Source organism: Vipera ursinii (genome assembly GCF_947247035.1).
Source record: "Vipera ursinii genome assembly, chromosome: 6".
NCBI classification, from domain to species: Eukaryota; Metazoa; Chordata; class Lepidosauria; order Squamata; family Viperidae; genus Vipera; species Vipera ursinii.
The window spans coordinates 43,812,082-43,826,741 of NC_139515.1; the positions used below are offsets into that span (position 1 = coordinate 43,812,082).

The window sequence follows — 14,660 nt, forward strand, 5'->3', positions numbered from 1 at the left end:
TGTAAATAAATGGCTATAAGTTACTTTACTCCTATGAGCATGCACATTTCAGAATCAAGTGAAAGGAGTGCTCATTGGGTGCATCTATTTGTTGTCTATAAAACTTTACAATGATTGGAAATACCTACTGTATGTATCTTGCATTTTAAAAATCTAGTCATCTGAGCTACCGCAAGCATTTAGTATTTAGTAGTGTACTTCCTAAAGATCAGATCTTTGGAAGATTTTAAACTGATAGGCAGAATAGAGAACCAGTTTGGTTAGTGGTTAATGCATCAAGCAAGAAACTGGGAGATCGTGAGTTTTAGTCCCATCTTAGGCCTGAAGCCACTGAGTAACATTAGACCAATCACACACTTTCAGCAGGCAATAGCGAACCACTTACAAAGTCTTGCCAAGAAAAGTACAGGACTATCCAGGCAGTCAGTTGAAGTAAAAAAAAACAACTCAGAGGCATTCCCACAAAAAGTGAAACTATAATTCAGAGAACTTTTAAAAAACTTTTCCATAGAGTGAAAGAGAACGTATTGTCTGAGAATGATGAAAGAACTTGCCATAGACCAATATTAGCTTTGTACGAGGGCAATTCGGAAATAAACATCCAATGGGTTATCAATGACAGACACTCGTAAATACAGAACTTTCATTATACACATTAGAAAACTATAACATTGCATTACTTTTTGACATAATCGCCATTCAAATTGCGGCACTTGTCATAACGTCTTACAAGGTTTGAAATTCCTTAGTAAATAGTCACTCAGCACCAAATCTGGGCTATGGGGAGGGGTGATCAAAAACATCCTAACGGAACTGCTTCAAAAGTTCTTGGGTGCATATTTAGCAGTGTGCGGGCGAGCGTTATCGTGAACCAACACCACACCAGAAGTCAGCGTGCCCCAACGCTTGTTATGGATGGCTTATCTGAGTTTTTGTAACGTTTCACAGTAGATTTCTAAATTGATGGTCAAACCATGCTCCATGAACTTCACTAGCAGTATTCCTTTGGCATCTTCACATTTGGTGGGATTTGCTATGGCACCACTTCCAGTGTGATGTTAATTCACTATAATGCTCACCCGCACACTGCTAGACACGCCCAAGAACTTTGGGAAGCAGTTCTGTTGCGATGTTTTTGATCACACACACACACACACCCAATAGCCCAGATTTTGTGCTGAGCGACTACTACTAAGGAATTTCAAACCTTGTAAGAAATGAGAAATTTCTCAATTTGAATGGAGATTATGTCAAAAATGTTCTAGTTTTCTAATGTGTACAATAAAAGTTCTGTATCTGTGTGTCTGTCATTGATAAACAAATGGAGGTTTATTTCCGAACTGCCCATGTAAATTTACAGATTACTTTTTTTAAAAAAGCAAAAAAAAAACCAGAACTTTGGCTGTTAATTCTCTTTGGAGTATAAAGTCACCTGTTACGTTGTTTAAAATTAGTTTGGAAGGTCACCTTAGATTGCAAGTTACTGATGAAATCAGTGGAAATCTGGTAGTCTGTTACATGTTGCAAAATGGAGTTTTAATGCTTCACAATGTACACTGTCAGTGATAAAGCCATTATCACATGTTGTTGCAGAAAGTGATTTATCTTGGTCTGATTTTTTTTACATCTCAAAACCTGGCATTTTAACAATTGTAAAACTGAATTTATAAACAACTGCAACTCTGAAAATTCACTGACTTAGATGTGTATGGGGTAAAAGCATAAATGACAGAAGTGAAATTCTGAATTTTCTTTTCACCTACTTTAATATTAACATTTGCTTACGTTTTCTTCCTTTCCTCTTTTACAATGGTTGAATAAATAAATATGGCTTCAGTTTCAGTATCTTTTTGAATATATTAATTTTATAATTTGTAAGTAAGTATAATTTGCATAAGGGACGCGGTGGCTCAGTGGGTTAGGACGCTTGTTGATCAGAAGGTCGGCAGTTTGGCAGGTCGAATCCCGAGTGCCGCGTAACAGAGTGAGCACCTGTTACTCGTCCCAGCTTCTGCCAACCTAGCAGTTCGAAAGCACGTAAAAATGCAAGTAGAAAAATAAGGGACCACTACGGTGGGAAGGTAACAGTGTTCCATGCGCCTTTGGCGTCTAGTCATGCCAGCCACATGACCACGGAGACATCGTCGGACAAGCACTGGCTCTTTGGTTTTGAAACGGAGATGAGCACTGGCTCCTAGAGTCGGAAACGACTAGCACACATGTGCGGGGGAACCTTTACCTTTACGTATACCGGTAATTTGTATATATGTGAACTTTGGCATTGCCTTAATTTTAAATAGAAATATGATTATAATGGTGATTTTAGCTGAGGAGTCCTTTGAAGCAATATCAACAACCTAAGATATGCAGATGATACCACTCTATTGGCAGAAAGTGAAGAGGAACTAAAGAGCCTCTTGTTGCAGGTGAAGGAGACTACAAAAGTTGGGTTGAAACTTAACATTAAAAAAAACCAAGATCATGGCAAATAGATGGGAAGAAATGGAGGAAGTAACAGATTTTATTTTCCTGGGCTCCAAGATCACCGCAGACGGGGACTGCAGCCAAGAAATTAAAAGACGCTTGCTCCTGGGGAGGAAAGCCATGGCAAATCTAGACAGCACACTAAAAAGCAGAGACATCACCCTGCCAACAAAAGTGCATATAGTCAAGGCTATGGTCTTCCCAGTTGCAATGTATGGCTGTGAAAGGTGGACCATAAGAAAGGCTGAGCACCAAAGAATTGAGGCCTTTGAGAAGACTCCTGCGAGTCCCTTGGACTGCAAGACAATCAAACCGGTCAGTCCTAGAGATCAACCCTGACTGCTCTTTAGAAGGCCAGATCCTGAAGTTGAAACTCAAATACTTTGGCCACCTAATGAGAAGGAAGGACTCACTGGAGAAGAGCCTAATGCTGTGAAAGGTTGAGGGCAAGAGAAGAAGGGGACAACAGAGAATGAGGTGGCTGGATGGAGTCACTGAAGCAGTAGGCGTGAGCCTAAATGGACTCCAGAAGATGGTACCTCCAGGAAGGCCTGGAGGAACATTGTCCATGGGGTTGCGATGGGTCAGACACGACTTCGCAACTAACAACAATAATTTTTGAAGCATTGTTCATAATTCAGTATGAGTTTAAACTAGTGAGCCAGTATTCTTAAGTCAACTGCTTAAAATATTGATAGTAACTTATGGCTTTATTTGTCCTGAATTTTTTATGAACTTTCCAGTTGAGTTATTGTTAAAAATAAATTCAAATAAACTGTATTTATGTACACACTGCCTTTTATTCTAGACTGTACAGTTCGTTCAAGGAATATTTGTTGAAAAATATGATCCAACGATAGAAGATTCCTACAGAAAGGTATGTGCGGTTTTTTTAAAATTATAAATATACTTAGTACTTAATATTAAAAAAAAATAGTCTAGCACTTAAAAGAAGTAAGCATGATAGAGTAATAAAGAGGCATGTGGAGATCAAAAGCTATTGATCAAAAGAAAGGGATGTAAAGAAATGGCAGTTCAAGAAAAACTAGAAAATTGCTGTTAGAAATTCATAATGCTGGATAAAGTGGAAGAAAAGAGAAGAATAAGACAACCTGCAACAAGATTTATTACAGTAGCAATCATTTTGCTATCATATTATATAAACCTTTACACTTTAATAGCCTACCAACTTCTTTGAATATGACAAGAACAAACCTCCATGCATTGTGGGTATAACTAATAAAGGCAAGAAACTATGCTTCAATAAAAATTTGCTTCTGTTCTTTTGACAGCAAGTTGAAGTAGATGCTCAACAATGTATGCTTGAAATCCTAGACACAGCAGGAACGGTATGTAAAATAAAGCTATTGTACAATACTATGAAATAAAATGGGAGACTTTCATAATAAGGTTTTGACACTATTTCTGATTTCAGATAGTACGTAACCTAAGGAAACACAAATTATTTTTATCTTTTTTATTTAGTTAGAACAACATTATTGGAAAATAAGACTAATTTCAAGAGGAAAATGAGAGATTGTAAGCTATAGCAAATTAAATTTTCAGTTTAGAAAGGTGATTGGATCAGCATTTAACATTTCAGTTGCACTAGTATTTAAAAGGGGTTCAGATATTACATAGAATGTTAGCATTTGACTGGTATCCTTTTTCCCTTTTCCATCAGTTAAGTTTCCCAGAACTGGTCTAAAGGATTGGAGAAATCCTTGATGCTTTCAACAACTTAATATATTATTATATTGCCGGGTAAACATAAGTGTTATCTGTGTACATTATAACAATCTTAAATTTGGTATTGTTTCTGCCTTAGTTGGGCAACTAGTGTTCATTGAATGTCATTTCATCATTTTACAATGCATTCTTAAGAAATAATTATCTTTGAAGAAAAAGCACTAGAAATTGAATAATTTGAAAGAAAACTCTTAAAAAGACAAGAACGATGGAAGATGAAACATTAATTTCTTAAGACAAGCAGATGTGTATCTGTCAAAGAATAATAATATGACTCAGTTTCTATTCATTTGTGATGTTTTATATGAAAGGACAAAAGTGAACAAATATACCTGGGACCCAGTATAGTACATTATTTTACAGTTAATAATATGTGATCCATTTGTTACGGAAACTGCATCTTAAAAATGATTGTAGATTCAATTTTTGGCATAATACTTGTGGCAAAGTTCTGGTAGTTGTAGGAAGATTTCAACCCAAGTTTGTGGGAATTATGTAGACAGGAGAGCAGAAATACAGAGAATGTAAATATGCAATAATTTCCTACAGGTAGGTTTGAGAAGAAATGAAATTATTTCAATTCATGGAAGTAATACTACAAAACGGCACGGAAGATATGATTCTGTGGTATCTCTCTTGTCCACTCAGATACTATCAATTATTTGATATGCTTGCTGCATCTTGTATATAGTTAGCCTTACAATAGCAATCGGTACCACAATTTCCAAGGCTAAATGATATACTCGTAAAGAATGATATCACATAACTGCATTACTTAGCAACAGCAATCACAGCAATCCCTATTGTCTGAAGCTGCAGCTGCCTCAGGAAGCCTCAGCCCAATGCCACTGCACAAAGTCCAGCCATCCCAGGAAACTCCAACATAGCACTGGAGTGCAAAGCACAGCCCACTCAGAAAGCCACACTCCGGGGCAACTATGCTTTGCACCATACTCCAGGGGCAACTATGCTTCATCCTGCAGGGCTGGGACTTCCTAAGGTCACTGCAGCATTGCACCATTCTCCTGGGGTCACTGCCCTTCATGCTGCAAACCTAGGGCTTCTTGGAATGGCTATGCTTTATATTGCAGTGTTGAGACAAATGACCCCGGGACACTGTAGCCACTATAAATATGAACCAATTGCGAAGCATCCAAATTTTTAATCACATGACCATGGAATGCTGCAATAGTTGTAAGTGTGAAAAATCATAAGTTACCCTTTTCAATAGTGGTAACTTGAAACAGTCACTAAATGAATGGTTATAAATCAAGGATTACCTGTAAATAGTTATCTGTATTTGAAGAATAGTTGTTTGTGTTTATAATAATGATGTTAAAAGGAACATACTCATAACAAGTCAGTTTGACTTTCTAAACAAGCCAGTTTTGAATTCTCCATTTCTCTTTGTATGTACAGGAACAGTTTACAGCAATGAGAGACCTCTACATGAAAAATGGTCAAGGATTTGCTTTAGTTTATTCCATCACAGCACAATCCACATTTAATGATTTGCAGGATCTACGAGAACAAATTCTTCGAGTCAAAGACACTGATGATGTGAGTAACATTTTTTTTCCCTTTTGCATGAAGATGGATGTAAAGAATGTATTAAGTACCATGTTTCCCCAAAAATAAGACCCACCCAGAAAATAAGCCCTAGCATGATTTTTAGCATGCGCCTAATATATGCTGCATCGCAACAGCCACATCGGCCATTGGAAGGGCTTTCTTCGATCCCCACCGCCCCCATTTCACCCCACCCCGCAGATCTGCCTGGCAGCAGCCTCCACCTACCATTTAGCTTCTGTAGCCCCGCCTATGGCTACAATAAGGGCCTATGGCTACAATAAGGGCCTGTTGTAGTTTTCAAGTAGTCTTCAACTCTTGTGGCAGCAGGTTACCAAAAATTATATGATGGATTATTAAAACCTTCTCCCATGTAACAACATTTCTTTGCAGAAAAAAATTGCAAATGTTTTTAAAATTACATTGCATCAGAAAGTGCAAATGAATCTTGAAATGACTAAAATAGCCAAGAATATACATAAAAATGGAATAATTGTAGCACATTGCATTTTTCTGTAATACCATTCATTGAACAAATGCATCTGTTTATCTGGAAACATTAATTACCATAAGAACAGAAAAAGAAATCTAAAACTTGAAAACTACAATGGAAAGTTCTGTAATACCTTCAGCTTGTAATTTGGTGAAGTAGGGTTGCAGTTAACAAATATGTCCAATCATGAAATAAATACATTAAAATCAAGAAAACTGAAAATACAATTTTCTTGTGAAAACTATCATTGAAAGAAAAATCCTGGGTGATTATTTCTTAGAAATGAATTAATAAAGTCTTAACTTTTAAAAATATTTAATAGTAACCAGCGTAGATGTAGCTCTCAAAATATAGTACCACATTTATTCTTCCCCACAGATTTTGATAGTTCCTTCATTTTGCTATACTATCAACTTTCATAAGAATAATATAATTTAAAATATTAGTTTCAATTCAAGGGAACTATTTTTGTAGAAATAATTATCTCCAATTATTATAAATCAGCACAGAATAAAAACCATGATTTTTTAAATAAATCAGTAGGAATATTATTATAAGCTGACATTATATTCTAATTTATTGTATATCCTTAATATTTATGAAATTGCTGTATAATTCTTACATATGTAGATTAGGTTTTGGAACTATATTTTTCTCCCTGTGTGTACTATACATTATCTTTCTCTGATCTTCAGTTTTCGCACCATTCCTTTATGTACATTTTTTTGTCTTTTATAGCTAGTTCATCATTCCTCCATGTGTCTTTTTGCATATGTTCTATTGTGCCTTTCTCACTTTGTTCTAAAGCTGCCATATCCTTCTTAGTTCAATTTTCTATACATTCTTTTGAGACTTGAGGCATTTTTACATAAAACAGAAATTATAGTTTCTATTAAGAAGCTGGTGTTACAAAATCATAACCCACAATTCTCAAATGCATAGTTAAGACTTGAAGTTCATCTCAGTTTTATGTAATGTTTGGTATATTTGCTTAGGATCCATGATTTGGGCTTTGTAGAATCCAAGTTTGATGTAGAGAAAAAGTAGTAAGTTAAATGGTGAACGTTCTCTTTTTTTATCCCTCTTCCTCAGCTAGTCTTGGCTATCTAAAGAAATGAAATATTGATCTGTACATGCTTCCCTTTTAGCCACAACAATTTCATGAGACTTTTTTGTTTCCTGCATACTGAAAAAATAGTTTCTTCTGTTGCCCACTCATGAGTTCCTACTTTCACTTTTAACTATTATGTGCTTGCTCAAGATCACTGTGACAGTTCAAAAGAATCTAACATCTACTACAAACTTAACTTTTTAATTCTCAAATAATTTATTTTTAAAATGCATTTAATTGGTTTTCTTATAATACCCAATTTCTAATAGCCATTCAGTAAATCATATATCATTTTAATGCATATACAATATTTTGTCATTTTAGGTTCCAATGATTCTCGTTGGCAATAAGTGTGACTTGGAAGATGAACGAGTTGTGGGAAAGGAACAAGGACAAAATTTAGCAAGGCAATGGAATAATTGTGCATTTTTAGAATCTTCTGCAAAATCAAAGATAAATGTTAATGAGGTAAAGAGTATAAAGTATTTATAATACTTTTATTTGTCTGAGGCCCACCTCTTCATCAACACTATTTGTGAATGTTAATGGCCGTATATTCCTTTCTAATTTAAAATGTAAGACATTTTTGTTTCCAAATGATGATTAATTCATTGAGCTGTGTTAATCATTAATTTTAGTAGTATTTAAGTGAAGTCTGGGAATTGTGTTTAAACAGAATGATGAAGTAGATATTATTTAATACAGTGCTTTTAGGGCATGCCCTTTTTAGAAGTTTAAAATTAGGATTTTTGATTATGAATTAAATTTTTATAAATTAATGAATGGGAGAAAATCACTTTTCCCTAGTCTGTTTTAGCTGGGAGAAATAATAAGGGCATTTTAGCCTTGGATTTCACAGAAGACAAAAGCAGTTAGTCATGTAAGCACACTTGAATGCTGTTTCAGTTTGGGGATTTAATTTAAAAATTATCACCTGTGTGTATTATTTTACCCCCATATTTCTCAGAGAACATTCACATTGGGTATTGGAATTCTTTAAACAAAAAAGGGTATCTTGCAAAGGTTAATCTTAAAACACACTCTTCTAGAAACGTATGTTAGGAAGTTTATTGAAAAAGGCAGGTAATTTCTTGAAAATAAATTTCTCAAATAAGTATCATAATTGTAATACAGAGCTATATAATTTTATAGTACGTTTATTCCCTTGTGCAGCACTTAGTATTTCATAATTGCGCAAATGGTGCATCGCAGCATATTTTTACTGTAAATAAGGAGAGTAAATGAGGTAGACAGTAACATGTCCCTATTTCACTGTAACAAAAATTTTAAAAAGTTTCATAAGTGAAATGGGACTGCTACTAAGACTAATCAGAATTCAGTTTAATGCATTACAAGATATCTATAGGATTTAACTTCTGTATTAAATGAAATGAATTCTTATTTACAGATCTTTTATGACCTTGTGCGACAAATTAACAGAAAAACTCCTGTGCCTGGAAAAGCACGCAAAAAGTCGTCATGTCAGTTACTTTAATACATGTATGTACTGTAGCACTGAGCCAGGTAAGATTGCAAGTGGAGCATAGCCTATTGTAAAAGTTACTTCTCGTGATAAATTATAAAATAGTCTTATCGATTTCTTTAAATCCTTCTTGAAGTATTTCTAATCATATAAATAACAATATACCTCCTGTATGTATCTATAGTAATAGACTCCTTGGTTGCAATCTCAAAACAATGGGAGCACCACTTGAATACCACCAGCATTGACAAATTCACTATCAGTCAATTGCCAAAGGGAGCTTCACTCGGAACAGCTTACATTGTGCGACAGTACCTCTAAGTTCATCAGACACGAACATCTGCATATATCATGTCCTTGGGAAGGATTTGATAGGTGGATAAAAATGCCAAAACCAATCTGAACATTTGGCTGACTGCAACAAACCATATATTTAAACTAAACAATGGGGACAGGGAGTTAACTGACTAATCAAACAGGTAGTGAGGAAATACGGGAACTTAGGCACCACACAGGTTGAGTAGAAAGTAAACACGGGGTCAGTCATAAAGGACTCAAATGTCTATACACCAACACACAGAGTATGAACAATAAACAGGGTGGATTAGAAATTCAGTTAAATGAAGGCAGATATGATATTGTTGCCATTACGGAAACCTGGTGGGATGAAACCGACAAATGGAACATATAGATAGAGGGATTTAAATTACTTAAAAGAAACAGATCAAATAAAAGAGGTGGAGTTTCTCTCTATATAAGAAATAACTACATCTCTACAGAAATAGAGCATAACAATGATGAAAACCTGTCTTGAATGCATTTGGGTCAATATAAAAGGGGGGGGGATGACATTGCCATAGGTGTTTACTACAGGCCACCAACCAAACAGAGGAAATAGATGAACTTTTTGCTAGTCAGGTAGGTATGTACGAAGCACATCACAATAGTAATGAGGGACTTTAATTACCCTCACAGCAACTGGAAGACAAACTCTGTGCCAAGTGGAAGATCAAACAGATTCCTGACAAACCCAGGAGACAACTTTGTCTCCCAAAAAGTAGAGAAGGGAACTAGAGGATGAGCCATATTGGACTTAATTCTCACTAACAGAGATGAAATGATAGAAGTGGAGAGTGATCATGCAGTATTGGAATTCAATATTATGCAAGCACAAGCAATAGAACATAAAGTCCAAATTGGAGTCTTGGACTTTAAGAGAGCTAATTTCAATAAATTTAGAGCTTGGGAAGGATTTCATGGATGAGAATCTTCAAGAGGAAAACAACTCAAGAAGCTTGGGAAATTTTCAAAAGTGAAATTATAAAAGCCCAGTATAGCACAATACCAATGAAGAAAAATAACAGCTCTCAAAAGAAACCAACATGGCTGCATAAAGAACTCTCTGATAAGAGACTTTCAATTTTGCGTCACAGCGAGATGAACGCAGGAAGGCAAGGCTCTGCCTTCCACGCCTGATTCGCCCTTTTGGGAGCCCTGAAAAGGGCCTAAAGTTGCCCAAAGAGGCGATGAAGAAGAGGTGCCTTGTTGATCATGGAGAGATGGTGGTCTCTCTATTCGATCCACAGAAAACCCTCTAAACCGGCAGGGGAAAGACCAGCCACACCTCTTCGGCCATTAGCTGCTGACAACTGAAGAACAAAAGCTTTAATTAGCATGTCATAAAAAGCATGGGACGTGGTGGCTCAGTGGGTTAGGACGCTGAGCTTGTCGATCCGAAGATTGGCAGTTTGGCGGGTCGAATCCCGAGTGCCGCGTAGCAGAGTGAGGGCCTGTTACTCGTCCCAGCTTCTGCCAACTTAGCAGTTCGAAAGCACGTAAAAGTGCAAGTAGAAAAATAGGGACCACTACGGTGGGAAGGTAACAGTGTTCCGTGCGCCTTTGGCGTCTACTCATGCCAGCCACATGACCACGGAGACATCCTTGGACAAGTGCTGGCTCTTCGGCTTTGAAACGAATATGAGCACCGGCCCCTAGAGTTGGAAACGACTAGCACACATGTGCGGGGGAACCTTTACCTTTAAAAAGCATGTTATATAAATGTTTAATATTGAGGAAATCATAACTGATAAAGATATTGCAAATACTGATGAAAAATCAAACTTTAACAAGAGTACAAAACAGTATATTGATTTATGAATTGATATTATTTGTAGGATATTAGTAAAATATGATGAAGATACTTATATCTAAATTTGTATGCATTAACAATACCAAAAATTGTAATGGTGTAATGAAGGGAAAATGGAAAAAATATGGAGAAGATCAGGAAAAATTACTGGATTGTGTAGTATTGAACAGATTTATATTAAAAAGTTAACGTTAAATATTTGAACCCAGACAACATGTTTACTAACCACTAAAGACTGTAATTCTTAAAAATTAATAAAACTTTAATAAAAAAGAACACTCTGATACTTGAAGGATTCCATGGATGAGAATCCTCAAGAGAAAACAACTCAAGAAGCTTGGGAAATTTTGAAAAGTGAGATAATAAAGGCCCAGTCTAGCACAGTACCAACGAAGAGGAAAAATAACAGCTCTCAAAAGAAACCATTGTGGCTGCATAAAGAACTGTCTGACAAATTGAAAGATAAAAAGGACAAGTATAAACAGTGGAAAGAGGGGCACATAACAAAGGCAGGACATCAGCAAATAGGCCGAGCCTACAAAGATGAAGTGAGAAAAGCTAAGGCTCAAAATTAATAAGGCTTGCGACAGAAGTCAAAAATAACAAAAAAGCTTCTTTCAACATGTAAAAAACAAGAAAAAGGTCAAACGATTGGTCCATTAGTGGGAGAAAGTGGCAAGGTAATAGGCAACAGGGAGAAAGCAGAACTACTTAACTCATTTTTTGCCTCCGTCTTTACACAAAGGGAAAAAACAGTGCAACCTATCAAAAACAGTACCGTACAAAACAGATTAGAAACAGAAGTTAAAATAGGCAAGAAAATGATAAGTGAGCAGCTGTCCACCCTAGATGAATTCAAATCACCAGGACCAGATGGATTACACCCCAAGGTTCTGAAGGAACTGGCAGACGTGATCTCAGAACCACTGAACTATATCTTTCAAAGATCCTGGAGCACCGGGGAACTACCAGAGGACTGGAAAAGAGCTGATTTAGGGGGGAAAAGGAAGGAAAAAAATTGGTTCCAGGAAATTACAGACCTATCAGCCTGACCTCAATACCTGGAAAGATTCTGAAAAAGATAAGCAGTGAATCAGTGAACACCTAGAAACAAACAAGGTCATAACCAAAAGTCAACATGGGTTTATCAAATATTGTGCCAGACAAATCTTATTGCATTCTTTGACAAGATGACAAAATTAGTAGACCAGAGGAATGCTGTGGATATAATTTATTTGGACTTCAGTAAGGCATTTGATAAAGTAGACTTATTACTAGATAAGATAGAAAAATGTGAGTTAGACATCAGAACCAGATGTATTCATAACTGACTGACCAACCGCACTCCACATGTAGTCCTCAATTGAACTGCATCTACATGGAGGGAAGTATGGAGTGGGATAGCCCAACGCTCTGTTTTAGGCCCAGTACTGTTCAACATCTTCATCAATGATTTGGATGAGGGGATAGATGGAGAACTCATCAAATTTGCAAATGACACCAAGCTGGCAGGAATAGCCAACACTCCAGAAGATAGGCTTAAGATACAGAAGGATCTTCACAGACTTGAACATTGGGCACTATCTAACAAAATGAAATTCAATGGTGGAAAAAATAAGGTTCTACATTTAGGCAAGAAAAAACAAATGCACAGGTACAGCATAGGTGGTAACTCGCTTAATAGTAGTAACTGTGGAGGGATCTTGGAGTCCTTGTGGACAATCACTTAAATATGAGCCAACAGTGTGTTGGAGCAGCCAAAAAAGCCAACACAGTTCTAGGCTGCATTAACAGAGGAATAGAATCAAGATCACATGAGATGTTAATACCACTTGATAATGCCTTGGTAAGGTCACACTTGGAATACTGCATCCAGTTTTGGTCACCATGATGGAAAAAAGATGTTAAGACTCTAGAAAGAGTGCAGAAAAGAGCAACAAAGATGATCGGGACTGGAGGCTAAAACATAAAGAACGGTTGCTGGAATTGGGTATGTCTAGTTTAATGAAAAGAAGGAATAGGGGTGACATGATAGCAGTTCCAATATCTCAGGGTTGCCACAAAGAAGAGGGAGTCAAGCTATTCTCCAGAGCACCTGAAAGTAGAACAAGAAGCAATGAATGGAAACTAATCAAGGAGAGAAGCAACCTAGAACTAAGGACAGAACGATTAATCAATGGAAAAACTTCCCTCCTGCCTAAGCAGGGGTTTGGACTAGAAGACCTTGAAGGTCCCTTCCAACTCTGTTATTCTATTCTGTTTTGTTCTATTCTACTAATAAGTAGAATTAGCAAGGTGCATAATTTGTATTCTAGTATCTAATAATAAGAATAAAAAATAAAATCTGTTTTGTGATGCATTAGAAGAATTAGCCTATCTATAACCATAAATGTTTAAATACCAGTACAGATATTTTCTAAATTATAAATATTTAAGCAAATTAAAAAAGATATAGGAGTAATCACTGTTGAGTAGAATCTCACATTCAGTTGTGTGCTACCCATGTTTGAAAAATGGGTAGGTCAGAGTAAGAACAAGGAGGGCAACTTTTTGTGTGCCAATTTCTGTTATCAGCCAAATTGATTCTATAAATGTATAATGTATAAAATATATAAAAATGTATTTTTTAAAAAAAAATTAAGGAGAAACAGCTAGGATCACTTCAGTAGATTAAGTTATATGAACCTTCAGAACCTGTCCTATTTCCTTATGTTGGCAAGCTAACACAAAGGTTTATTGAGCTATAACGGTGGCGAACCTTTTTGAGACCAACTGCCCAAACTGCAACCAGAAACCCACTTATGCATTGCTGGGTGCCGGGGACATGGCCAAGTGAGTGATGCTCCAGAGACCCAATCCGGGTGTCGGAGGCCTGCAAAATCGGCCGTGGGAGGGGGGAGCAAAATCGCTCTGCAGCCCTAGTTCTGGGCAGCAGAAGTGTTTTGCAGGCCTCCGATGCCCGGATCAGGCCTCTGGAGCATTGTAAAATCGCCCCACAGCCATGGATGCGAACTCCAGAAGCTTTGAAAACACTTCTACTGCCCAGTTCGGCTGGGAGGGGGCGAAATCGCTCTGCAGCCCTAGATCTGGGCAGCAGAAGGCCTCCGATGCCCGGATTGGGCCGCTGGAGCATTGTAAAATGATCAGCCAAGGGGGCGCAAAATTGCTCCGGAGTCTTACCTGGACTCGTGCTGCAGCTGCCTCCACCATCCAGCCCGGATCCTCCAGCTCTTGCAGCTGCTCCCTGACTCTCAGTGCAGAGAGAAAAAGAGCAAGAGCGCAGGAGCATGTGGAGAGGGGGCAGGGCAGCCTGGCCCCGCCTCCCTCTTAGGTGATGGCGCGTGTGCCCACAGGGACGTCTCCACGTGCCACCTGTGGCACGCATGCCATAGGTTCGCCACCCGTGAGCTAGAAGATTTTAAAGATACTCTTTCCCTAGAAGTATGAGTCATTTCGTGACTACAATATTAAAATGTAATTGAAGTGAATCTCATGTTGATGTTATTTCCATTTTATACAAGTCTCTAATGGTAAAACTGCTCAGATTTAAATACTTTGGAAATTTCCCTGGGCCTGTTTCTTTAGTTTCATCCTTTTAAAAAAAATCCATCTATTTGATATT

The 14,660-nt window shown here is 37.2% G+C and overlaps 1 protein-coding gene across 4 annotated transcripts in view; it reads left to right on the forward strand.

The window, feature by feature from the left end:
* RAP1B (RAP1B, member of RAS oncogene family) overlaps positions 1-14,660 on the forward strand; it is a 33,336-nt gene that overhangs the window by 15,089 nt on the left and 3,587 nt on the right. For all 4 annotated transcript variants that reach the window (XM_083365603.1, XM_083365606.1, XM_083365604.1 and 1 more), the window contains 5 exons: positions 3,293-3,361; positions 3,777-3,833; positions 5,653-5,793; positions 7,731-7,874; positions 8,815-8,930. In XM_083365603.1, coding sequence (XP_083221729.1) covers positions 3,293-3,361; positions 3,777-3,833; positions 5,653-5,793; positions 7,731-7,874; positions 8,815-8,901 — 498 coding nt within the window. In that variant the 3' untranslated portion in view covers positions 8,902-8,930. The remainder of the gene's footprint in view (positions 1-3,292; positions 3,362-3,776; positions 3,834-5,652; positions 5,794-7,730; positions 7,875-8,814; positions 8,931-14,660) is intronic.